This window comes from Aspergillus fumigatus, chromosome 5, assembly GCF_000002655.1.
Source record: "Aspergillus fumigatus Af293 chromosome 5, whole genome shotgun sequence".
NCBI classification, from domain to species: domain Eukaryota; kingdom Fungi; phylum Ascomycota; class Eurotiomycetes; order Eurotiales; family Aspergillaceae; genus Aspergillus; species Aspergillus fumigatus.
The window spans coordinates 3,021,919-3,048,640 of NC_007198.1; the positions used below are offsets into that span (position 1 = coordinate 3,021,919).

At 49.4% G+C, this 26,722-nt stretch overlaps 5 protein-coding genes across 5 annotated transcripts; 3 read left to right on the forward strand and 2 right to left on the reverse strand.

Annotated features, from left to right (window-relative positions):
• Positions 1–42: 42 nt before the first annotated feature.
• On the reverse strand, positions 43–3,595 carry AFUA_5G11750 (putative LON domain serine protease). Its single transcript, XM_748382.2, has 3 exons — positions 2,704–3,595; positions 400–2,638; positions 43–334 (listed from the first exon to the last, which is right to left on the reverse strand). The coding sequence occupies exons 1-3, from the start codon at positions 3,173–3,175 to the stop codon at positions 247–249; spliced, it is 2,799 nt and encodes a 932-aa protein (XP_753475.1). The 5' UTR covers positions 3,176–3,595; the 3' UTR covers positions 43–246.
• A 169-nt stretch (positions 3,596–3,764) lies between these two features.
• AFUA_5G11760 (porphobilinogen deaminase) lies at positions 3,765–5,030 on the forward strand (the record flags this gene model as incomplete). The annotated part of the gene is made up of 2 exons (XM_748380.2): positions 3,765–4,231; positions 4,294–5,030. Exons 1-2 carry the CDS (start codon positions 3,943–3,945, stop codon positions 5,028–5,030), a joined length of 1,026 nt encoding a protein of 341 aa, XP_753473.1. The 5' UTR covers positions 3,765–3,942.
• Positions 5,031–5,403: 373 nt separating this feature from the next.
• AFUA_5G11780 (IGBP1/TAP42 family protein) lies at positions 5,404–6,741 on the reverse strand (the record flags this gene model as incomplete). Its single annotated transcript, XM_077804853.1, has 3 exons — positions 6,372–6,741; positions 6,035–6,311; positions 5,404–5,982 (listed from the first exon to the last, which is right to left on the reverse strand). The coding sequence occupies exons 1-3, from the start codon at positions 6,581–6,583 to the stop codon at positions 5,404–5,406; spliced, it is 1,068 nt and encodes a 355-aa protein (XP_077660989.1). The 5' UTR covers positions 6,584–6,741.
• A 406-nt stretch (positions 6,742–7,147) lies between these two features.
• Positions 7,148–12,798, forward strand: AFUA_5G11790 (uncharacterized protein; the record flags this gene model as incomplete). The annotated part of the gene is made up of 15 exons (XM_077804854.1): positions 7,148–7,395; positions 7,453–7,649; positions 7,726–8,143; positions 8,192–8,314; positions 8,349–9,030; positions 9,083–9,141; positions 9,191–9,260; positions 9,317–9,385; positions 9,436–9,618; positions 9,671–10,741; positions 10,803–11,203; positions 11,263–11,779; positions 11,856–12,041; positions 12,094–12,246; positions 12,298–12,798. The coding sequence occupies 15 exons, from the start codon at positions 7,148–7,150 to the stop codon at positions 12,595–12,597; spliced, it is 4,677 nt and encodes a 1,558-aa protein (XP_077660990.1). The 3' UTR covers positions 12,598–12,798.
• A 161-nt stretch (positions 12,799–12,959) lies between these two features.
• Positions 12,960–26,699, forward strand: AFUA_5G11810 (uncharacterized protein). The gene is made up of 3 exons (XM_077804855.1): positions 12,960–13,553; positions 13,617–25,930; positions 25,990–26,699. Exons 1-3 carry the CDS (start codon positions 13,271–13,273, stop codon positions 26,434–26,436), a joined length of 13,044 nt encoding a protein of 4,347 aa, XP_077660991.1. The 5' UTR covers positions 12,960–13,270; the 3' UTR covers positions 26,437–26,699.
• The last annotated feature ends 23 nt before the right edge of the window (positions 26,700–26,722 follow it).

The window sequence follows — 26,722 nt, forward strand, 5'->3', positions numbered from 1 at the left end:
GACTCCAATTTGGGATATGAAGTTAAAGATGGGCGGAATAAGAAGAAGTAAAACCAAGGCGGCCATTAACTAGGCTATATAAGACGCTATGCTAGAGTGATTGGAGTTGAATGCGCTAATACAAGAAAGAGTGACATGGTGATAAGGGCCAAAACGGTTAATGGTCGGCGCAAGCAATGAAGAGGAATGCAAAAAGTATGAGCAGAATTCAGAGCAAAGACGTTGAACTAAATTCCAAGACGACCCCTACAGCCGGCTTTCAACAAAGTTAATGTGGTGTTGGCCAGGCCAATGGGCGCCAGGCCAGACCTGACGAATAGCTTCCCAAATATGTCTATGGTGTAATATGCGTCAATAATCAATTATCCTGTTTCAATGTGAGGATCAATCATGTCTTACCTGACATAGACAATCTGCAAGCCATCGTGGACCTCTTGCGGTACATCCTTGACATCCTTCCGGTTCTGCTCAGGAAGGAGGACAGTCTTGACACCGGCGCGGTGTGCTCCAATCAATTTCTCTTTGATACCTCCAACAGGCATAACCCGTCCCCGCAGGGAGACTTCACCGGTCATTGCAATCTGGGGAGGAACAGCTTTGCCTGTGAAAAGGGAGATCAACCCGATTGTGTGAGCAAGTCCAGCAGAGGGACCGTCCTTGGGGATAGCTCCTGCTGGGCAGTGGACATGCAAACTTCGGTTCTTCATGATGTCCTCGTTGGGGTCATGTGTAAGACCGAGCTCGAAAGAATGAGCTTTGACCCAGGTCAAGGCGACTTCCACGCTTTCCTTCAGAACATCGCCAAGCTTGCCTGTAAGCTGAACGCGGCCGTTGCCTGGCATGTCCGCAACCTCAATGAACAAGATACTACCCTGGCCCCCAGTCGAGTACGCGACAAGACCGGTTACGACGCCTGGCCGACCATGCTTCTCGGCAATCTCTTCGTCAAAACGCTCAATTCCGAGAATGTCTTCCAAGTCGCCAAGGGCAACTACAGGGTTGTACGTATCTAACCTGCCATTATCAACCGCATCTGCATATTGAACAGCCTTGTGTCGACAAATTGAGCCCAACTCGCGCTCAAGGTTTCGCACACCCGACTCTCTCGTGTAAGACGTAATGACTTTGTCAACGACCTCGTCAGAAAGAACGACTTGGCCCTCAGCCAAACCATTGGCTCTGATCTGCTTTGGAATCAAGTGTCTCTTGGCGATATGTCGCTTCTCAACAGTCGTGTAACCGGATAGAGTAATTGTCTCCATGCGATCGAGTAACGGCGCGGGTATGGTATCAAGGGAATTGGCAGTGGCTATGAAGAGAACCTTGCTCAGGTCGATTGGGATGTTAATGTAATGATCGACGAATGTGGAGTTCTGTTCAGGATCCAGGACTTCCAACATTGCTGCGGATGGATCTCCTTGGAAATTGGCCCCGCCCACTTTATCGATCTCATCAAGAAGAAACACAGGATTGGCAACCCCAACCTTTTTGAGACCGTTCACAATTAGGCCTGGCATAGCAGCGACGTAGGTTCTCCGGTGGCCTCGAATTTCAGCCTCGTCCCTGACGCCACCAAGAGAAATCCTGTGGAACTTGCGTCCGAGAGACGTGGCCACGGATCTTGCCAAACTCGTCTTGCCAGTACCAGGTGGGCCAACGAGCAGCAGGATCGGAGACTTATCAGCCAGACGTCTTGACTGAAGCAGATTCAATTTTGCTTCAAGGGAGACTCTGTCTGATTCGGACAAAGCAGGCACGTCCTTCTCGGCAAGCACTTCATTGGCAGCATCAAGTTCCTTGGTGAGTGCAGCAATTTGCCGCTCAACATCTTGGTTGGTTGACTGCTTTAGTCGCAAGACAGCCAAGTATTCAAGCAGTCTCTTCTTAATCGTCTCAAGGCCGTAATGGTCCTCATCCAACTGGTTCCTTGCTCTCTTCAGCGTCTCGGGCCCTAGTTTGTCCTCCGTGACTTTGGTCCAGGGAATATCCGCGATGTTTTCGAGATATGTTCGGCAGACACCATATTCGGCGTTTGCCGGGTTCATCTTCCGAAGACGTCTCAATTCCTTGTCAGCAACCTTCCGAGCCTCGGGGCTGAGCTCTGCCTCCTGGAGTCTCTTTTGCAGCTCATCGACTTCGTTTGTCTCCTTTTCGTCCTCATTGTTCCGTCCGCCTGCGGCTCCAGGGGGGGTCAAGCCCGTCAAGCCGGCCATGACTCTCCTCGCCAACAACTCACGATCTCGAGGATCAATCTGACTGATATCAAACGGAGAATTGGATGGGAATGACGAGGTGGAGATCGTAGTAACTTTGACGCTATTCTTGATTCCTTGGACCTGTCGGGCCAATAGCTCGACGACTCTTTCCAACCTAGTCCTCAGAGCAAAAGAAGCCAACACACGAAGTTTCTCCTCGAACGTAGGGTCAGCTACATCTGCCATGAAGTCGGCCAGATTGCCAGCCTGCGATAAATCTGTCTTAGCAATGTAGACTTCGAATTTACGAGCGACAAGCGGCGACAGGCGTGTGCCAGTCGAAGGTAGTAGAGACGACAGTCGAAGGAGGGTTATGAGTTCGCGGGACAGTTGCCTCAGCTGCTGGAACAACTCAACTGTTTCTGCATCGCTGGAAATGGCATCTGTAGACTTGTATTAGCTGCGAGGAAGAACTTATCTTTAACAGCAAACGATTTGATGCACCAACCTCGTTCATTGTGTAGAACCACCTCTCCTTCGAAAAAGGGCCTCTCTCTCAAGATGTGTTTAATGGTGAAACGTTGAACTCCTTGGACCACGAGGAACGGCTCTGCGTAGGCACGTCTTTGAACCCCGATCACTTTGCCGACCGTGCCATACCGGAAGAGATCCTCTTTTCTTGCCTGACCTGCATCTATAGCATCAAATTCCTCCTTCTTAGCACCATCGACACTTCCGTCATCGATCAGCTGCTGGCCGTCGTTGCTCAGCAACGGCGAACGCAAAGGTACGCAACCGAACGTGATAGTGTTCCCATCTCGCTTTCCCAGATTTGTCTGATCGAGAAGAGCCGAGAGAAGATTGGCAAGATCAGGGCGATTCGACACCGGTATGCGTAGAGTAACGCCAGGGAGCAATACGGAGCCTTTGGGTAAAGGCACTAAAGCTAACTTCATCGCTCTCCCGTTATTGGAACCCATTTCGGCCTCCCAGATCCGAAAGACACAGCTTGTGTGAATATCAAACAGAGCTAATGGTATAAGAGCAAGAGGATAGAGCGTTTGCCTGAAGCCAGTCAATTAACACAAATGGGCTGTATGGGGCCAGACGATCAGTTTTAAAGTCGCGGAGATGTTCCAGAACTCCATAGACGTAGTCCGTGACTGGGGAGGCGATGAAGCGATAAGCGCTTCCCGAAGCCGAGGTTCGCGTGATCTACGTCAGTCGGATCTTGGGGATTTGTGGTACCATTCCAGACTGTTTGACCTGGTTGTGGCGGATTGGATACACGTCAATAGACTAGTTCAAGTAGTATCAACGCAAGCTTCTCAATAAGCATCACTGGCTTCTCTGCGGTCTGGAATGATAAAGGAAGTGATATACAGTCACCTCCCATCTATTGATGATGGGTCACAGGGACCTGTAAGGGTATTTCACTAGTGGTAAGATAGCTTGCGGTTGATACCTTACGGAGTAGTATAATACGGTACAAAGCGTGACAGTACCTCGGCGGCGGAAGGCGGTAACCACCATTAGTTACTGATTGCCCGCCAAAGGCCCGCTTCAAAACTCCCCGGGACATCTTCTGATTTTACTTGGTTGGCTTTCAACTTCAAGACAGTCGGCTCTCTGAGTCTTGATCAACAGAGCTCCCTTCACATTTATCTCTGTCGACTAAACCTGTCGATCAACTCCAGTGCAGTCCCGGAACAAGCCTCGTCCGCCCTTGTTAAGAACACCTACTGCAATGGCATCTGCCCCGCCTTCCTCCGAAGCCGCAAATTCCTCGTCGCGGAGAACCTTCACTATAGGGACACGCAAATCGAAGCTTGCTCTTTTGCAAACAGACCTGGTTGTTGCAGCGCTGAAGAAGTCATGGCCGGAATATACATTTCAAATACACTCTCAGGAGACAGCGGGTGATAAGAATACAGTTATTGCTCTCCGCGAATTCACTACCAAGAACCTCTGGACGCAGGAGTTGGAAGAGCTTTTGATGGCTGGTGATGTCGATCTCATTGTGCATTCATTGAAGGGCAAGTTTATCACTCCTGCCTCATATCGTTATAAATGATCCTGGCTGATAGTCAATCTTTAGATGTACCAACTCAACTCCCTCCCTCGTGTACATTGGGGCCCATGATGGAGAGAGAAGATACAAGGGATGTTCTGGTGATGAAGAAAGGATTGCCCAATATGTCCTTTTCCGAAATGCCTGCAGGGTCTGTCGTGGGTACTTCATCCATCCGCCGCACTGCTCAACTCGCCCGCCGATACCCTCATCTGAAGGTCCAGGACGTGCGCGGCAATATCGGTACTCGGTTAGCGAAATTAGATGCAGAGGATAGCCCATTTACTTGCATTGTCTTGGCTGCTGCTGGTCTGTTGAGGCTAGGTATGGAGGACCGCATATCCCAGTATCTTGACTCTAAGAATGGCGGGATGCTCTACGCGGTTGGCCAGGGAGCACTTGGCGTTGAGATCCGCAAGGATGATAAGGTTCTGCGGGATATGCTCAACTCTATCGGGCATCAGAAAACGACTCTGGCCTGCCTCGCAGAGCGAAGCCTCCTGCGAACTCTTGAGGGTGGTTGCAGTGCCCCTCTGGGTGTTGAGACGGAGTGGGTCCAGGACTCCGACAGGTCGTCCAAGCTGAGAATGAGGGCCATAGTCGTCAGTGTTGACGGTCGTGAGAGTGCCGAGGTTGAAGTAGACGGGTCAGTCGATACGGCAGAATCCGCTGAAGAGTTCGGCGTGACCGTTGCGAAGGCACTGGTAGAAAAGGGCGCAGGGGAGATCCTTGCGGAGATCCAACGCAAAAAACTCACTCCGTGAGGACAACCTGTTGGTGTATGAGCAAAGCATACAATCTCACTGAAGTGGAGATGCTGGTCTTCTCCCTGGTCTTAGCAAAAAGACTGTCGGCTGATGCCCCATGTATATCCCATGTAAATAAGATATATTGCACAAACCAGCTTGTATAGGTGTATAGGCACGTTCTTCCGCCGCGTCTCCAGGCATATTCCTTAAAACTAATAATTCCTTTAAATTTCCTGACTTGGAAAATTGAGCCATCAGGAGACGTGTTTTACTGCGGGTTTGAAAATTTTAATTTAGCAACGACTTGCATTGCACGACGAAAGATATCGGCTCCAAAAGCGTCCAATCCTAGGCACAACTCATGTTGACGAACTTCGACGGCAAGACATTAGCCCCTGTTCAAGGTGTTACCTGAGCCTCTTGGGTTCGCTTCTTTGAATTCGTCCCAGGCTCGAGCCTTCATTGTCTCTTCATCTGCCTTGTCCATGTCATCCTCATCTACTTCCTCTTTCATTCCAGACTTCTCTCCACCCTCAATTATACCGCCTCTTCTTTTCTCTTCTTCAAGATATTCATCAATCGTCATCGTGGGCAGATTATGACCGGGCCTAAACACGCCCTGTTGGAGCTGAGTGCGGCGATCCAGTAAAGTAAAAGGCTGCAATGGCTTTCCTTCTTTACTGAGTAACGGTCCAGACTTTCCGCCTCTGAGGAGCTGAGACAAAGGCGGGTCAAGACGTTCCGAGTAACCTGATTCAAAATTGTTGTTTCGTCGCCTGGGATCGTCCTGCGGGGGCTGAGCGGGATTGGGAGGGTTGCTGCGAATTGCAGAAAGCATTGAGAGTTCTTGCGAGAGTAAATCCATCGACTGGAAGGCTTGATGTGTGTACAGATTGATTTCCGCCAAGTGAAGCTTCCGGACGTCTTCGTCATCACTTTGTAGTCGGCTCTGATTGTTTGAGAAATACTGTTGAGACTATAAGTAAGGCTCACGGCCGCGAGAGAACCATTGAACAAACCTCAAGCCGTTGTTTCAGCTCTTTCTCCTCCCGAAATCTTGATAATTTCACTTCTCTTCGGGTGGCTGCATCATTGGTCGGAGTCAAGGAGAACGACGAGGGATTCGATATATAACGTTCGTGTAGCTTCTTCTCATTGTCGTTGAGCAGCCCATAGTCATCTAACCGCGAAAGGTATTTCTCATATAGTTCCAAAGCACGCCGGATGGTAGACTCGCGGTCTGAGGTATAGGTACGTTGGAGAATGTCTGCAAGGAGATAATCGACAGTGAGGTACCTTTTGCAGGAAAAGTCATGAGCATAAGATAGTCGCAGCTCCAGCGGTAATCTGACTCACTGTATATCCCCTGTTGCAATATCTTCCAAAGGTTCATTCGAGCTGAACAAGGAGAGTTGGGCAACGAGGCGCTGGCATTCCTCGAACTTCGCTATCGTTGCATTAACATCCTCGCGATAGGAGTCAGAATTGGAGTCGGATCTCGATTCTAACGAAGCTTTCTCGGCCTTTGCAGCGGTAAATAGCGATCGAAGGCTCTGGGGTTGCTCCATCCTGGGGAATAATGATATGATAGCGACAAGTTGAAGCCTCGTTGCGGTACCTGACGATCGGGTCTGCAAAAATAATATTATCGTACTCGCCCCGCGGCGACGCCAGATCCACGCCCCGCAATGAGTTGGTCAGAGCTCTTATCAACAGCGCTGGAGCCAAGATACATAGAGCTTTGGAATTAATCGCTGGTTTTCTTCACTACAGCTTCCATGATCACTATGAGTGACAATATCTGATAATTTGCATCAGACCAGCAACGGGCAACAGGCTGAAACTCAGTTATCATGCGTAGAGTCTTTCGTTTGTGTGCAAACCCTCCTGTTTGTGATCAATATCACCTCAAACGACTAAGCTACTATAGAGATAGTTCTGATCCTTCAACATTCACCCTATCTTCCCTCTCCATTCTTTTTTTCTGTAACTTTAGTTGTTCTTGTCCTCATAAGGAATGGAAACCTATTTGTTTCCCTTGTGTACTTATTCACCTCCTCATGAAGTAACAGCAATATATGTCCGCACCTCCTCCATCCTTTCCAACCCAGCCATTCCAAAATTCCTCAACCATGGCTGAACAAATCTCTCTGGTGGATGTGTCGTCATCCGTGTCTCTGAGAGGCGAAGACTCCAGCAATGTTGCACTATTAAGAGACGTCTTCTTACCTGATGTTGCTGCAAGCGACCCAGCAGAGTCTAGTGTTGATGTTCAGGATGAGCACTCTTCAGATGACTCTGATAATGAGAACGAAGTCTTTCCCAAACAAAATGATTTTTCACAGCGACGACGAATCCAAAACGCTCAGTTTGAAGCCCTGTCAGCGTCCACTCGTCGGAGAGATATCTCATGAGGCTATTGCTAACTTAGACGCAGGCTGTCCAAGTGCACAGATGCTGATTCCAACGAAGCCTTTGATAGAGCGCCAATAGCTTTATCAGACGGTGAGTTATCCATCGCTCATTTGGTCAAGAAGCAAGATCTGGGAAATGGGATGTTGGACCCGAGAGAATACCAGATCGAACTGTTCGAACGGGCGAAGACGCAGAACACAATTGCTGTTCTTGATACAGGTATTACCAAATAATCTGGCTTTCAGATGTTTTTGCCTGTTCTTTAATAAGTGAACCTTCTGCTGACCCGTTGTAGGATCGGGAAAGACATTGATCGCCGTGCTTTTGCTGAGGCATACTATCTTGAATGAGCTGGACGATCGCGCGAATGGGAAGACGCATCGTGTGTCGTTCTTTCTGGTATTTGTCTTGCTTGCCTTGGGGAGGTGTATACTAACTTGGTGCAAGGTTGACAGCGTCACACTCGCATATCAACAGGCGGCGGTTTTGCGCAATAACATTGACCAGAATGTTGCGCACTTCTTTGGAGCCATGGGCACTGACCTATGGGATAAACGGACATGGGATAAGCATTTGCAGCGGAACATGGTGATTGTTTGTACAGCGGAGATCCTGAACCAATGCTTGCTCAATTCATACGTAAGGATGGATCAAATAAACCTTCTGATCTTTGATGAAGCTCATCATGCGAAGAAAGATCACCCATATGCCCGGTTTGTGGAACACTTTTGATCCCAGAGTTAATACTAACTATACCAAAGCATCATCAGGGATTCTTATTTCAAAGCACAGCCTTCTCAGAGGCCACGGGTCTTCGGAATGACAGCTTCGCCAATCGACACAAAAGGCGACATCACAGAAGCCGCAACGTATGTTCTCAGCCGGTGAGCAAGGTGATATCGGACTAACCAGTTGTAGGAGACTAGAGACTTTTTTGGATAGTCGAATTGCCACAACGTCAAAGATCACACTCTTACGAGAAGTTGTCAGTCGCCCGATAGAGAAAGTGTGGGCGTACAACAGGCTTGAGCCACCTTTCGCAACAGAACTTTATAAGCTCATGGATACTCGTTATGGCAATATCAAGGTACTCGAAGGAGTCTATAGATTTGCCTGGAATGCGAGCTCGGAATTGGGAAAATGGTGTTCAGACAGAGCATGGTGGCATGCCTTGGCAGATGATGTGTTGCCTAAACTTGAGGGTAACATCAACAAGCTTATCGAGTCAAACACCATGAAGGCAGAACATGGTGCTGTTTTCAAAGATATTATACGCATCAGAGAAGCGAGTGAAACAGTCAAGAACTACTTTTTCACTGATCCCGAGCTCCCAGGTGAACTCAGCCCTAAAGTGCAGCGTCTCCGCATGGAACTTAGCAAACACTTCAATGATACCACAGGAACAAAATGTATTGTCTTTACGCAGAAGCGCTACACTGCCAAAATTCTCAATGAGCTTTTCACAGTCCTGAACATTCCGAATTTACGTCCAGGGGTTCTCATAGGCGTTAGACCCGGCGACATCGGTGGCATGAACATTACGTTTCGGCAACAGTTCCTTGCTCTGGTGAAATTCAGAACAGGAGAGATTAACTGCTTGGTGAGATTCACCTCAAAAATGCTCTAACTGCGACTTTACTGATCGGTAGTAGTTTGCTACATCAGTGGCGGAAGAAGGTCTCGATATCCCAGATTGCAATCTGGTTATCAGGTATGCTATAGCAGTCAACGTTCACGAGTATTTAGTAATTTTAACCAAGATTCGATCTTTATCGCACACTTATCCAGTATGTACAAAGTCGAGGACGAGCTAGACATTGCACCTCTACGGTACGCTACTTGATCTGGTTGATTGTTGAGTAGCCTCTGACTTTGGTTACGCTCAGTACGCGATTATGGTCGAAAAGGACAATGCAGAGCATGAAGGACGCCTTAAAGAGATTCGTGAGGCTGAAGTAAGTGAACTCCAGATCTTGATCCTCTTTGAATGGGTCTGACGGATCAGAATATTATGCGGCGCTTCTGTGAAATTCTCCCTGAAGATCGAATATTGCATGGCAACGACCACGACTTAGATTCGTTCCTCCAGGAAGAGGAAGGAAGACGAACCTTTACTGTTAAAAGCACAGGTGCAAAGCTTACGTATCATTCCGCTATTGCAATCCTTGCGCGTTATGCCAGTTCTCTGGTAAGCTTTGTCGCCTGGATCTTCAAGAAAGTCTGATATCAACATTAAGCAGCAATACGAGAAGGAAACTGTACCTCAAGTGACATATGTGGTTACGATTGCCAGCAATGCCTATGTTTGCGAAGTGATATTGCCTGAAAAGTCGCCCATCCGAGGACTCACTGGAAGCCCAGCAATGAGAAAAGCCGTCGCCAAACGATCTGCGGCTTTCGATACGTGCCTCTTGCTCCGGAAGAACAGGTTGCTTGATGGTTATTTTAATTCGATCTATCATAGACGCTTGCCAGCAATGAGGAACGCAAAGTTAGCCATTACGTGTAAGCGAACGAACGCGTATGACATGCTCTTGAAGCCTTCCATCTGGGCTAAACAACGGACTACTCCCACTGAAACATTTTATGGGATTCATATGTCCCTTCTGCCTTCGAAACCATTGAGTCGCGACCACAGGCCTATACTCTTGCTGACCAGAGAAAAGTTGCCAGAGTTCCCTGCATTCTCAATCTACCTTGACGAAGACGTCGAGACTAAGGTCCTATCCTACCCACTGAAGCATGGCTTGCAAATATCGGTTGACAAACTGCAGTCGCTGACTGTATTTACCCTTCGCATATTTCGGGACATTTTCCACAAGGTTTATGAACATGAAGTCCAAAAGATGCCGTACTGGCTTGCCCCAGCAGAGGCGATCGATGGTCGTGGCAGCGGAAAAAATCCTCGCGATTGTATTGACTGGGATACGGTATCCTTTGTACACAATAACGACGAAATCACTTTTACTAGGAACCTGAATCCTGAGTCATTGGTAAATCGGTTTATATTCGACAATTGGGACGGGCGGTTTCGTTATTTCACAGTTGCTGTGGCTGATACATTGCAACCCTCTGATCCGCCACCACCTTCGGTGCCACGCCGCAGGTATATGAACAATATTATGAACTACACTCTGAGCCTGTCAAAGAATTCACGAGCCAGGTTTCTTTCCAGCTGCGACTGGAATCAGCCAGTTCTCCAGGCGGAGCTTGTCCGCCTTCGCCGGAATCTCCTGGATAAGATGACCACCCAGGAGAAAGAGATGCAAACAGAGTGCTTTATATGTGCAGAGCCGCTGAGGATATCTGCTGTTAGTTGACCTTTCATCCCCTCTTTAGCGCATGTCTTGGTAATGCTAACGTGTGGCTAAGTTGCCTCCTTCGATAGTGTCTACCTGTCTCGCATTTCCAGCAATCATCAGCAGACTGGACTCATACCTTATTGCTCTCGAAGCATGTGACGAACTCGAACTGGTTATTCGACCCGATTTTGCCTTGGAGGCTTTTACGAAGGATTCGGACAATACTGAGGAGCATCGAGGTCAACAAATCCATTTCCAGCGAGGTATGGGCAAGAACTACGAACGTTTAGAGTTCCTGGGCGATTGTTTCCTAAAAATGGCAACGTCGATTGCGCTATTTTCTCAGAACCCAAATGATGACGAATTTGATTACCATGTGAACCGGATGTGCCTCATTTGCAACAAGAATCTCTTCAATACGGCTATTAAGAAGCAGATATACCGATACATCCGCAGCCGGGGATTTTCAAGGTAGGGTAACCTCGAGACAGAGACTTGAATTTATATGATGCTGACAGCTTGAATGGCAGACACATATGGTATCCTGATGGGTTGACGTTGTTGCATGGGAAGGACCACAGCACAAAGCTCCTCTCCGAAGGAAAGCATGCCCTTGGAGAAAAGACGATTGCTGACGTTTGTGAGGCTCTGATCGGAGCATCGTTGCTGTCAGGCGGCCCCGAACATAGGTTTGACATGGCTACGAAAGCAGTGAGTGCTCTGGTTGACAGCCCCAGCCACCGCGTCTCCTGTTGGAAGGAATATATCACTCTCTACACTCTGCCGAAATACCAGACCGAGAAACACCGAGGGTCTGAGGATGATCTAGCTCGTCACGTTGAGGAGGAGCTGGGTTACCACTTCACTTATCCCAGACTCCTCGCATCTGCCATCACCCATCCTTCTCTCCCTTCGACGTGGGGCTACCGTGTGCCCTGCTACCAGCGACTTGAATTCCTTGGCGATTCGCTGCTAGATATGGTCTGTGTGGAGGACCTATTTCGGAGGTTTCCTGATCGAGATCCTCAATGGCTTTCGGAGCATAAGGTAAGCTCAAAGCTGCGCTTTTCCTTGTCGCCTTATCTTTTGTCCTGAAAAAGAAAGACTGACTACAGCCATGCAGATGGCAATGGTATCAAATAAGTTCCTTGGCGCATTGTCAGTGAAGTTGGGGTTCCATCGGCGCATCATGGCTTTCAGCAACCCTCTACAAGCTCAAATTACACACTATGTTGAGGAGATCGAGACTGCACAAGCCGAAAGCCAGGGAGCGGTCGATTATTGGGTTGTTGCAAAAGATCCACCAAAAGTATGCTTATAAATTTACCTTCCTCTATCATCGTGACTGACGTGGAATGTAGTGTTTGCCAGACATGGTCGAAGCGTATCTCGGAGCGATTTTCGTGGACTCAAAGTTCGACTTCCAGGTAATAGAGGCGTTCTTTGAGCGCCAGATCAAACCATTTTTTGAGGATATGTCAATTTATGACACCTTCGCCAACAAGCATCCAACTGTAAGGCGCTAATAGTCTTTGTGTTCATTCAGATGGCTGATGGAATTTTAGACTTTCCTCCACAACAAGCTGACGAACGAGTACGGCTGTACAAACTACTGCTTGAAAGCAGGAGAATTGCCTACCATTGACGGGGCGCCAGCTACCGTCCTTGCTGCTGTCATTGTGCACGGTAACGTGATTTCTGAGGCAAGGTCGTCTTCCAGTCGCTATGCAAAAATCACGGCAAGTGAGAAGGCTTTGGCAGTGCTTGATGGTCTTCTGCCCTCTGAATTCTGTCAGAAGTACCGTTGTGATTGTAAAGAAACAAAGAACTCTTCTTCTGTAGTGGAGATTGGGACTGCGATTTGATAATGCCTCTGGAGGTATGGACGAAGATATTGTTAGAGAAACAGATCTCAGAGGTTCATTAGCTTACAGAGATAAGTATGATACACACAAGGGTGGTTCTCATATCAAGTTGTGTTGTTTAATAGAATATCGCTGTTGCGCTCTGCTACCGATTTACGGCTAGTGCTGTGTACACTGTATAGGTCAGAAGCACGAGTAGGCAAGTTATGGAAGGTCCTCAGCTAAGTGGAACACAAGCCTTGGATAAGGAAAATGATGACCCGAGGATACCAATGAGGAAGCTAGCCATAATGGGGATAGCGTGGGAGCAACCCCTGAAGTACCAGACAAGAAAGAAAACACGCCTGCCGCGTCCCGCATGGCCGATAGTAAGGAAGGTAATAATAATAAACAATAATAAAATAGTTAGTGCAAGATCAGATAATGAGGCCCGAATGAACAAAAGGGTCATGATCATCTAACTGATTCCTGTACTACATTTCTCAATTATCCCTTCAAAATCTTCCCACCATCTCTTTTTCAAACCCGCTTCTTCAAACGACCTGTCCTTTCGGCCTAATCTACCTGCGAGTCGGTGTTGCGCCTTCATACACCTGACACCTATTACTCAGGACGACTCCTTATCAACCTCTTGATGCTAACCGTGGGTCGCTACCTGTAAAGAATCACCAACATGGAGGTCGCCTCCGCGGGGATGTCGAACGGCGTCCCAGCACCAGCTCAGGCGTCGTTCGTAGATTCTGCGGCTTTGATTCAGTACTTGGTTGATGTCCTACAAGCAACCCTAGGAGCTCTGAAAACCGAGCTCGAGAGCACAGGCAGCTTGTTATCGGAGGCCAAATACAGCGAGACGGTGCAGAGATGCACACGCTTTGCTTCAGAGTCGCAGGTAGCTCTTTACGTGCAGAAAGATCTTGTCGCTTCAGAGGGAACGAATGCTGCGGAGGACGGTGAAGGTATGTGTATTCCAAGCGGTCAGCTCTACGACAGAATGATAACCTTGTCTTGTTCTTCTGCAGCGTCTTCTGTTCAGTATGCCTACAACCTCTCCGCTGAAATTTCCTCCTCCTCTACTACGGTCGCCTCTGTCGCATTTATCAAACGTCCTGCTCCCATTGACCCTACGCTTCCCATATCGTCGCAGGTTCAGGTTATCAATCTTCCCGGCCCGGCATCTCTCAACAACGCTCAGGCACAACAAGGTGCCTCTTTGTCTCCGTATGAGGTCCTGCATCTGCTCGTGCACCACGCGCTGAGCCCCTACTTCGAGGCCAATACCCGCAATCAGGATGCAGCGACTGGCTTGAAACCCAGGACGGATACAGAGGTGAAGACTGGAGTGCCTGGGACCAAGAAGAAATTTGCAGAGCTGGAACTGGGCTTGCTTCACCTGCAACAGAATGTTGAGATCCCCGCGTTAAACCTGCCGCTCCATGAGGTAGTCCAAGCCGCCCTGGTGGAAGCGGAGACCCGAGGGATCAAGCCTTCTGTGGAGCTGATTCCCTCAAACGTTTTGGAGAGCAGTGCTTTTATCAACAGCATCCAAAATAACGTCAATGCTTGGATCAGGTCTATTCAGACGATCACGAAAATGTCTCGCGATGCTGATAGCGGGTCCGCAGCTCAAGAAATCAACTTTTGGCTGTCGATGGAGACCGCTCTCGAGGGTATCGAAAACCAGCTGCGCAGCGATGGTGTTCAATTGACCATGGATATTCTCCGCCACGCCAAACGTTACCAGGCAACGCTCAGCTTCGTTGCTGACACCGGTTTGCGAGAAGCGACGGACATGGTGCAGAAGTACAATCAGCTTATGCGCGATTTCCCCCTGGATGAACTACTCTCCGCCACCACGTTACAAAAAGTTCAGGAATCGCTTGGTCTAATCTTTGGCCATCTTAATAAGAAGTTGAAGATATGTCCCTACCCGATCAAGCGAGCTCTTGCCCTTGTTGAAGCTATCTCAGGTGATCTCGACACGCAAATTCATAGTCTGCTTCACGGCAGAACCATTCTGCACCTGGACTATCGCGAATTCCGTTCTCTGATGAAGACGTGTGGTGCGATCTGGCGAACTTGGGACGAGAATCTGAAGGAGTTCACCAATGTCGCCCGTGAATCCACAAGACGTCGAAACGAAAAGTTCATCCCTATCAAGATCGCTGCACGGCACGAGAAGACACAGGAACGCCTGAAGTACATCAACACCTTCCGAGTGAATCATGAGCAACTTCAGAAAACGATCGTAAATGTACTCGGCCCAAAAACTTCGTCTACCGGAGACACCGCCAACGGAGCAGGCTCTGACGGCGCTGTGATCGTCGAAGAGATTGGAGACGTTGATGCGGTCGAGGAAGTCGCACAAGCATATGCTGCCCTGAAGAATGTGGATGTGCTAGACGTATCTCCTGAAGGTACCCAGCTGTGGATCCAGGAGGAGATTGCCTACAATGAGCGCACCTCTCGTGTTGAGAACTCGATCATTGCTCGCTTGCGCGATCGTCTGGCTACCGCTAAGAATGCCAACGAAATGTTCCGTGTATTTTCAAAGTTCAATGCTCTCCTTGTTCGTCCAAAGATACGAGGTGCGATTGGCGAATATCAAACTCAACTTATCGAGAATGTCAAACAGGATATTTCCGCCTTGCACGAGCGCTTCAAACAGCAGTATGGCCACTCAGAGGCACATGCTATGGCACAGTTACATGACCTGCCCCCTGTGTCAGGTGCGATTGTCTGGGCCCGCCAGATCGAGCGGCAACTCGACGGTTATATGCGAAAGGTCGAGGACGTTCTTGGAGAAGATTGGCATCTTCACTCCGAAGGTCAGAAACTCCAAGCAGAGAGCAATCTCTTCCGGAAGAAGCTGGATACGCGGCCCGTTTTTGAATCGTGGCTGCATGATGTGCAAAGGCGTCACATCACCATTGCTGGCCGACTGTTTAATGTGACGCGCAACCGCGCCGCAGGGAACAGCCTTGAGCTCTCCGTCAACTTCGATGCCCAAATTATCGCCTTGTTCAAGGAAGTCAGAAATCTCATCTGGCTTAATTTCCAAGTTCCACATGCAGTCAGCAGTATCTCAAAAGAGGCTAAACGTGTTTATCCATACGCCATCAGTCTGATGGAGAGCGTTCGGACCCTGCTTCAGACCACTCGCTCCATTGCTGCCATGACAGAGGTTGCTATCCTACTGAACGGGTACTTGAATGATGCGCAAGGCATGGTCACCAAAGGAATTCCCCTAAGATGGGAGTCTTTCGTTCATTCGTACGAGCTGCACGTGAAACAATCTGCCCTGGCCAACGGCGCCATCGAGTCTACTATTCCCGGCAGAGGAGAAAGCAAGCATGTACAATTCGTTCGAGAATTTGCAGGATCAGCGTCAGTGCTGCAATCAAAGACGGCTGTCCTGTCTTCAATTTACGAAACCATCCAGAAAGCTATCCTTGAGCTGAAAACATGCCCGTACGAGGCTTCAGCGTTCAAGCAGCGTCTGGACACGATACAAGTCGCTGTTGACAAGCTTAATTTGGAGAACTACGTCAATCTGGGGTACTGGGTCGCGCGTTTGAATCAAAAGATCGAGTCAATCCTTCGTGACAGGCTCCATCGCGCCATTCGTGAGTGGATCCACTCCTTCAATGAAGCCAAGGAGCAACAGAGTGCTTCACAACTGTCGATTGGCACCCAGCATCCGGCCGCAGGCGAGCCAGAGGCTGTATCGTACAAAATAGAGTTCCCCGAGCTAGTCCATGAAATCTCCATGCGCAACCAGGTTCTTCATCTTGATCCACCTTTACAATATGCTCGAGCAAGCTGGTTCTCCCACTTCGACAACTGGCTTGGCGTGATCTGCCACTTGGAGAAGATCAAATCATCCCGGTATCAGATATCGATCGATGTACAGAAAGTCCAGTTGTCCGAAGCTTGCTTCGCTGATCTTCCGCAGCACTGCACTGAAGATCTTAGCCATGTGTATAGTGTTGTGGAGGGCAGACTCAAGGAAGTGTCAGAGTATGTCGATAAATGGTTACAGTTCCAATCCCTCTGGGACTTACGATCCGAACAAGTGTACGACATTCTAGGCGATGACCTAGCGCAGTGGCTCCAGTTGCTTCAGGAAATTCGTAAGAGCCGAGCCACATTCGACACTTCCGAGGTTAGTCGGTCATTTGGCAACATCAAGATAGACTATGAGCAGGTCCAGACAAGGGTCAATGCCAAATACGATCAGTGGCAACACGAGATTCTGTTGAAATTTGGATCGAAGCTCGGAGCCCGAATGAGAGAAGTGCATTCAGAGATTGCCGCGGCCCGTAGGGACCTGGAAGGACAAACCCTCGAGGCTTCTTCAACCGCCCACGCGGTTTCCTTCATCACGATTGTCCAACAATGCAAGCGCAAGGCCAAGGTCTGGGAGCCGGAAGTTAATATCTTCCGGCAGGGCCAAGCTACCCTAGCGCGCCAGCGATACCAGTTCCCTAGTGACTGGCTCCACGTGGAGAACGTCGACGGCGAGTGGGCAGCCCTGAACGAATTGCTTGCACGGAAGAGCAAGATTGTCCATGACCAGACGGAAGGGCTGCGCGCGAAAATCACGGCTGAGGACAAAGTCATCGGTGATAAGATTACCGAAGTTATTGCTCAGTGGAATGAAGAGAAGCCCGTATCTGGAACAATTCCGCCTGAGGAGGCCTCTCGGACCTTGAGCTCCTTCCAGTCCCGCCTTGAAGCCCTTCAGGCCGAATTCGAGATGGTGTCCAAGGCTAAAGAGGCTCTCGATCTTCCGGCTAGCGTGGAATCTTCGTTACCAGCAATTCTTGAAGAGGTACAGGATTTCATGTCAGTTTGGGCAGCTCTGTCAACAATCTGGAAGAGTCTCAATGACTTGAGGGACATGCTGTGGACTAGCGTGCAACCCCGAAAGCTCCGTCAGTCAATCGATGGCTTGATCAAGATGACCAAGGAAATGCCCAGTCGTATGCGCCAGTATGCGGCTTTCGAGCACATACAAAACGTCCTGCGGCAGCTTCTGAAGGTCAATCCCCTGCTTTCCGATATGAAATCCGAAGCTGTTCGAGAAAGACATTGGCAGAAAATTTACAAGGCCCTGAAGCCTGGAAAGAGATTTTCGCTCGTTTCCCTTACACTGGGAGATGTATGGGATCTCCAACTTGCGACCAGTGAGAGCGTCATCCGCGACATCATCGCCCAGGCCCAGGGTGAAATGGCTCTAGAGGAGTTCTTGAAATCAGTCCGAGAAACATGGCAAAACTATTCTTTGGATCTCGTCAACTACCAGAATAAATGCCGTCTGATTCGTGGATTTGATGACCTATTCGCCAAATGCAGTGAGAATTTGAACTCCTTGCAGGCCATGAGACATTCGCCATACTATAAAGAGTTCGAGGAGGAAGCTGCTTCCTGGGAAGACAAGCTAAACAGAGTTCATGTGCTCTTCGATGTGTGGATCGATGTTCAAAGACAGTGGGTGTACCTTGAGGGAGTGTTTACCGGTAATGCCGATATCAAGCATCTTCTTCCCCTTGAATCGAGCCGCTTCCAAAACATTAATTCCGAATTCTTTGCGGTGATGAAAAAAGTGTACAAGTCCCCCTTTGTTCTCGATGTGCTTGCCATCAACGGTGTGCAGAAATCATTGGAGAGATTGGCCGAGCTGCTTAACAAGATCCAAAAGGCCCTGGGTGAATATCTCGAACGTGAGCGTATCTCATTCCCTCGTTTCTACTTCGTCGGTGATGAGGACCTACTGGAAATTATCGGTAACAGCAATGACATCTTCCGCGTCGCTAAGCATTTCAAGAAGATGTTTGCTGGCTTGTCAGGCGTCCTCATGGATGACGAGAATAACATCGTTGGCATCACTTCGAAAGAGGGCGAGGAGGTCCGCTTGAAACGCGAAATCAGCCTTGTTAAAACCCCTAGGATCAATGATTGGCTCACTGCACTGGAAACCAGCATGAAGCTAACACTGGCGGAACTCCTCGGAGAGGCGATTGAGCAGTTCGAGACAATCTACAATGCGCCCGAGGTCGACCGCACTGCTTTCAATGACTATTTGGCCAACTATCCTGCGCAGATTGTCGTTCTTGCCAGTCAAGTCGTCTGGACCAACGCTGTGCAGAAATCCCTGGAAAATGGGGGGGCGAATCTCAAAGAGCTGTATGATGCGCAAGTCCGAGTGCTGGAGTTGCTTGCTGTTACTGTGCTTGGGGACCTCGATGCGATTAGTAGAAAGAAGTGCGAACACATGATCACTGAATTCGTACACCAACGCGATGTTATCTCCAAACTCATGACGGCCAATGCCAATATCCCAACACATTATTTGTGGTTGCTGCAGATGCGCTATGTTTACCATGCCGAAGGCGATTTCCTCCAGCGGTTACACGTCCATATGGCAAACGCTAAGCTCAGTTACGGCTTCGAGTACCTCGGAGTACCTGAACGCCTCGTCCGCACGCCACTTACCGATCGCTGTTTCCTCACGCTCACTCAAGCTCTGTGCCAAAGACTAGGTGGCTCTCCGTACGGCCCTGCTGGTACAGGAAAGACGGAATCAGTCAAGGCGCTGGGTCTTCAGCTTGGCCGTTTCACTCTTGTGTTCTGCTGTGACGATACTTTTGATTTCCAGGCAATGGGCCGAATCTTCCTTGGTATTTGCCAGGTCGGTGCATGGGGCTGTTTTGACGAGTTCAACCGTCTTGAAGAGAGAATCCTGTCCGCCGTCTCACAGCAAATTCAAAATATCCAGCTTGGCTTGAAAACTGGAGTTGATAATGAGAAGGCACAGATCGAGCTGGTCGGAAGACGCCTCAGTGTAAATCCCAATACTGGAATCTTCATTACCATGAACCCCGGCTATGCAGGCCGTTCGAATCTGCCTGACAACTTGAAGAAGCTGTTCCGGAGTGTTGCCATGTCGAAACCAGACAAGGAGTTGATTGCAGAAGTGATGCTCTTTTCCCAGGGCTTCAAGCAAGCAAAGCGTTTGTCCAAGCAGACAGTGCCTTTCTTCGATCACTGTGCCTCGCAGCTGTCAAAGCAAGCCCACTATGACTTCGGTCTACGTGCTCTTAAAAGCGTTTTGGTCAGCTCTGGAGGTCTCAAGCGTGCGAGACTTGCTAATACCGACGGCGATCTGGGCCCAGACGAGATCATTGAACCCCAAATTATCGTTCAAAGTCTGCGGGAAACAATTGCCCCGAAGCTTGTCCGTGAAGATGTAGACAAGATGCTCGAGATCCAAGCCCACAACTTCTCTGGAGTGGAGTATGTGCCCGCAAATTACGAGAAGCTTACGCAGGCGATTCGGGACATCGCTCACGAGCAACACTACGTGGACAGTGAGATGTGGATCGCAAAAATCCTCCAGCTCTACCAAATTCAGAGCATCCATCATGGTGTTATGATGGTTGGCAGGTCTGGATCCGGTAAATCGGCCGCTTGGAAGATCTTGCTCCAGGCCTTGCAACGGATTGAAGGGGTTGAAGGTGTCTCCCATATCATAGACTCCAAGGTCATGTCCAAGGAAGCTCTCTATGGTAATCTTGATAGCACCACCAGAGAATGGACGGATGGTTTGTTCACGGGCATCCTGAGAAAGATCGTGGATAACCTCCGAGGCGAAGATACAAAGAGACACTGGATTGTGTTTGATGGTGATGTCGACCCCGAATGGGTTGAGAATCTGAACAGTGTTCTCGATGATAACAAGCTCCTCACCCTTCCAAACGGAGAGCGTCTGAATCTCCCTCCTAATGTGCGCATAATGTTTGAAGTTGAGAGCCTAAAGTACGCTACGCTAGCTACAGTCAGTCGTTGTGGTATGGTATGGTTCAACGACGACACTGTCACTCCTCTGATGATGATTTCCAACTACGTTGAGTCGCTCAGAACGAAGACCTTCGAGGATTTGGATGATGACAGTGCCCCTGCAGGACAAGCTGCGGCCAAAACTCAGGATGCACAAGACATGCTTTCCACAATTCTCAAGCAACTTCTGGAGACCGATCAGCTTGTTCTGAAGTCTCTTGATGAAGCTAAGAAGTATAATCATATCATGGAGTTCACTGATATCCGTGCCTTGAATACTCTGTTCAGCTTGTTGAACAAGGCTTGCCGGAATGTTCTCGAGTATAACATCCAGCATGTCGATTTCCCGCTCGACCATGAGCAGATTCAGTCGTACATTTCCAAGAAGCTTCTCCTCGCTCTCGTCTGGTCCTTCACCGGAGACTGCCCTTTGGCAGATCGCCAGGCCTTCGGGCAGTTTGTGTCGGGTATGTCGACAACGGAACTGCCGCCTGATGGAGCATCCTCCCTCATCGACTTTGACATCACATTACCCAAGTCGGAGTGGATGAGTTGGCAGTCTCAGGTCCCGTCAATTGAGATCAATACCCACTCCATTACACAAACCGATGTGGTCATTCCCACCGTGGATACTGTTCGTCACGAAGACGTTCTCTACTCCTGGCTCGCCGAGCACAAGCCACTGCTTCTCTGTGGCCCACCAGGTTCTGGTAAGACCATGACGCTATTTGCAGCACTCCGAAAGTTGCCAAACATGGAAGTGGTGGGCCTAAATTTCTCAAGCGCCACTACTCCGGATCTTCTGATCAAAACTTTCGAACAGTACTGTGAATATAAGAAGACTTTGAATGGTGTTGTTATGTCTCCCAATCAAATAGGTCGTTGGCTGGTCATTTTCTGTGATGAAATCAACCTTCCGGCACCAGACCGTTACGGAACACAACGGGCGATTACCTTCCTGAGACAGCTTGTGGAGCAAAACGGTTTCTGGAGGACATCGGACAAGACTTGGGTCACCCTGGATAGAATCCAGTTTGTAGGAGCTTGCAATCCTCCAACTGACGCGGGCCGTACCCCTCTGGCCGAACGCTTCCTACGCCACTCTCCTCTGATTATGGTCGATTACCCTGGAGAAATCTCGCTCATGCAAATTTATGGAACATTCAACTCGGCTGTGCTCAAAATCATCCCATTGTTACGCGGATACTCCGAGGCACTCACCAAAGCCATGGTGCAGTTCTACTTGGAATCTCAACGCAGATTCACTCCTCAAATCCAACCGCATTACGTATACTCTCCTCGTGAGCTTACACGATGGGTTCGTGGTGTATATGAGGCCATTAAACCACTTGAGACACTCTCCGTCGAGGGCCTGGTGCGTATATGGGCACATGAAGCTTTACGTCTGTTCCAGGATCGACTAGTCGCCGAAGAAGAGAGGAGTTGGACAGCGGATGCAGTCCGCCGCATTGCACTTGACAACTTCCCTACGATTGACGAGGAGCAAGCGCTGAAGGGGCCGATCCTGTTCTCAAATTGGTTGTCTAAGAACTATGTCCCTGTTGAACGAGAGCGACTACGCGACTTCGTCAAGGCTCGCTTGAAGACCTTCTGTGAGGAGGAGGTTGATGTTCCTCTCGTGCTTTTCAACGATGTCTTGGAGCATGCACTGCGCATCGACCGGGTGTTCCGCCAGCCTCAGGGCCATCTCATCCTCATTGGGGTCAGTGGAAGTGGTAAAACGACATTGTCTCGCTTTGTGGCTTGGATGAATGGTTTGAAGGTCTTCCAGATCAAAGTACATGGAAAGTATTCTTCGGAGGACTTCGATGACGACTTACGAACCGTTCTTCGACGCGCGGGCTGCAAGGGCGAGCAAATCTGCTTTATTATGGATGAGTCCAATGTCCTTGACTCTGGCTTCCTTGAGCGCATGAACACACTGCTCGCCAATGCCGAAGTTCCCGGCCTGTTTGAAGGAGATGAATTCTCGTCTCTGATGACTGCTTGCAAGGAGGGCGCTCAACGTCAAGGCCTTCTCCTCGACTCTCAGGAAGAGCTCTATAAGTGGTTCACACAGCAGATTGTCAAGAACCTTCACGTTGTGTTCACGATGAATCCCCCTGAGGAGGGTCTATCTTCCAAGGCTGCCACAAGCCCCGCCCTGTTTAACCGTTGTGTACTCAACTGGATGGGTGATTGGTCTGATCAAGCACTTTTCCAGGTGGGCTCTGAACTCACTCAGTCACTCGACTTGGACAAGCCAAACTTTGTTGCACCTGACAGCATTCCTGTCGCTTATCGCGATCTCAGCCTTCCTGCGTCTCATAGAGACGCGGTTGTCAACTCGATGGTTTATATCCATTATTCACTGCAAAGGTTCAACCAACGTTTGCAGAAGCAACAAGGAAAGACCACATTCCTCACTCCCCGTCACTACCTTGACTTTGTCGCTCAGTATGTCAAGCTGTTCAATGAGAAGCGGGAGGACCTTGAAGAGCAACAGCGGCACTTGAACGTCGGTCTAGAGAAACTTAGGGATACTGTCGACAAGGTCAGCGATCTGCGTGCTAGTCTCGCCCAAAAGAAAATGCAGTTAGAGAAGAAGGATGCGGAAGCAAACGAAAAGTTGCAACGCATGGTTGCCGACCAAAGGGAGGCAGAGCAACGAAAGGCTGTGTCTCTTGAGGTCCAGGCAGCCCTGGAGAAACAGGAGAAAGAAGTAGCTCTGCGCAAGGAAGTTGTGCTCAATGACTTGGCTCGAGCCGAGCCCGCAGTTCTTGAGGCCCAGAAAAGCGTTCAAAACATCAAACGTCAGCATCTTACGGAAGTTCGCTCTATGGGCAATCCGCCCGCTAGCGTTCGGCTTGCTCTCGAAGCCGTGTGCACTCTGCTTGGTCACAAAGTAGACAGCTGGAAGACGATCCAGGGCATTGTCAGAAGAGATGACTTCATCGCCAGTATTGTCAATTACGACAACGAAAAGCAGATGACGAAAAATCACCGTCTCAAGATGCAGAACGAATTCCTGTCAAAGGAGGATTTCACTTACGAGCGTGTCAACCGAGCCAGCAGAGCCTGTGGTCCCCTAGTCCAGTGGGTCGAGGCTCAAGTCAACTACTCCGAGATTCTCGACCGTGTTGGACCGCTGCGTGAGGAAGTCGGCCAACTTGAAGAGCAAGCCCTGCAGACCAAGGCAGAGGCTCAGGCCATTGAAAATACCGTACAGAACCTTGAGCGCAGCATCGCCACTTACAAAGCCGAATATGCTGCCCTCATTAGTGAGACGCAGGCCATCAAGGCAGAAATGTCAAGGGTACAGTTTAAGGTCGACCGAAGTGTGCGCTTACTTGATAGCTTGGCGTCCGAGCGTACACGTTGGGAGGAGGGAAGTAAATCATTCGAAACACAGATCAGCACCCTTGTGGGTGATGTTCTGATCGCTGCAGCTTTCCTGGCTTATGCTGGTTTATACGATCAACAATTCCGGAAGGCCATGATCGATGACTGGGTGAACCAACTGGCGCAATCAGGCATTAACTTCAAGCCACACAATCCGATTACAGAGTACCTGTCGAATGCTGATGAACGCTTGACTTGGCAAGATCACGCTCTTCCGGTTGACGATCTCTGCACCGAAAATGCCATTATCCTGAAGCGGTACAACAGATACCCTCTGATCATCGATCCTTCGGGTCGCGTCACCGAGTTCCTACAGAAGGAAAGCACAGATAGGAAACTTACGGTCACGAGCTTCCTGGACGACTCCTTCGTCAAGCAACTGGAGAGTGCCCTGCGTTTCGGTAATCCAATCCTCATTCAAGATGCCGAGCACCTGGACCCCATCCTCAACCATGTTCTTAACAAGGAATATCAGAAGACTGGTGGGCGTGTTCTCATCCAGCTCGGAAAACAGGAGATTGATTTCTCACCTTCCTTCAAACTCTTCCTTTCGACGAGAGACCCTTCTGCGACTTTCCCGCCGGATGTGTGCAGTAGAACCACCTTTGTCAACTTCACTGTCACACAGAGCAGTTTGCGAACCCAGTCGCTCAACGAAGTACTCAAGTTTGAGCGACCGGATGTGGACGCGCGACGCACCGACTTGGTTAAGCTGCAAGGAGAGTTCAAGATCCATCTCCGTCAGCTCGAGAAACGACTGCTGCAGGCATTGAACGAATCGCGCGGCAACATCCTGGACGATGACAACGTTATTGAGACTCTAGAGACCCTAAAGAAGGAGGCAGCAGAGATCTCCAAGAAGATGGTGGAGACCGAGGGCGTCATGACGGAAGTCGAAAATATCACCTTGAACTACAACATTATCGCTCGCTCTTGCAGCGCTGTCTTTGCTGTATTGGAGCAGCTTCATCACATCAATCACTTCTACCAATTTTCGCTGCAGTACTTTGTGGATATTTTCCACTCGGTCCTCTATCAGAACAAGCGCCTTGCTGCGGAGAAGGACCACTCGGCGCGTGTGCAAATCATTCTCAAGGATTTGTTTGTTACGACATTCCAGCGGACTTCCCTGGGGCTGGCTCAGAAAGACCGTATCACGCTGGCCATGCTTCTCGCACAAGCTGCTCCTTACCCGATGGACAAGACGATCATTGATATCATTCTCGATGAGTCGGTACAGGGTGCCGATCTGTCGACTGCTCCGGAGCTCAAAGAGCAGGTTCTGACCAAGATCTCGAACATGCCAATCTTCAAAGCGTCATTCGCCAATATCACACAAGAACAATGGGATCAGTTTTTGGGCGAGGAATTGGCTGAAAGCTGTGTCCCGGTCGCTTGGGATGACAATACCGAAAATCTCGACCGACTGCTTCGCTCATTGTTGCTGGTGAAGCTTTGCAGGCTGGACAGATTCGTACCAGCTGCCGAGCGTTTCATCGAAGCGGTCTTTGGCCGAGAATTCTTTGAAGGAAGTTCCGATTTGAAGGATGTTGTTGAGCAGGTTGCAGCAACCACACCAATCTCTCTTAGCTCGAGTCCTGGATTCGATGCTAGTTACAAGGTGGATGCTCTCGTCGAACGTATGCACGCAACCTGCGCCAATATTGCAATGGGATCCAACGAAGGTCTGGAGAGTGCCGACAAAGCAATCAGCAATGCTGCTACTGCTGGAACGTGGGTACTGGTTAAGAACGTACACCTGGCACCTTCGTGGCTTCAAAGTCTGGAGAAGAGGCTCGAATCGCTCAAACCCCACAAGGATTTCCGACTTTTCTTGTCAATGGAGTCCAGTCCTAAGATTCCAGTCAATCTTATCCGCGCTTCTCGCGTTCTGATGTACGAGCAACCAGCCGGTATTCGTGCAAACATGAGGGACTCACTGTCTACACTGACGGAACGCGCCGGCAAACCACCGGTCGAGAAAGCGCGTGTCTATCTCTTGCTTTGCTTCTTGCATGCTGTTGTTCAAGAAAGACTTCGTTATGCGCCTAGCCTGGGTTGGAAGGGCTTCTGGGAGTTCAATGACAGTGACGTAAGTGAACACCACAAGGGAATTCATCATTGCAATCCCACTAACAACTTCTTAATCAGTACGAATGCTCGGCTCATATCATCGATGTCTGGGTGGAGACAGTTGCCCAGGGTCGATCCAATGTTGCGCCTCAGAAACTCCCTTGGGAAATGATGCGTACCCTGATAACAGAGACATACGGCGGCAAGATCGACAACGCTGAAGACTTCCAGGTGTTGGACAACCTTGTGAACAGTTTCCTAACTCCGGCTGCCTTCGAAGTGGACTACAAGCTCGTTTCGGGCGTTGAGAAGGACGAGTGTCTGGCACTGCCTGGAGAGACCAGCATCCGTGACTTTGTGGAATGGGTCAAGCGCCTCCCTGAGCGAGAGCCACCCACGTATCTGGGTCTGCCAGCCAATGCCGAGAAACTTCTGTTGGTCGGGCATGGCAACAAGATGATCTCGGACTTGTCCAAAATCACTACTTTACTGGATGAAGGAGAGCAGTTGATGATTGACGGTTGAGTCTATTTCCGAATTTCTGCATTTTTGTTTCTGTACATTCTTAGTGTCCCGCTGGCGGAGTCTCTTCTCATTATGTACTATTTCAGCGATACTTGACTACACAGCATTCTTTCAATATTATGTCTTAGACCTTTCTTTCCGTCTTTCGTTCCTGTCGATAGTCTGATCATTCCTTTGTCATTATGTCTTCCAAGGTTGGATTCCTCAGAGTTTCAGCCCAGACAGTCACCCGACACTTAGAACCCGTACATCGTTTGCCCCATCTGTAATAGCAAAGGTTAGGAAC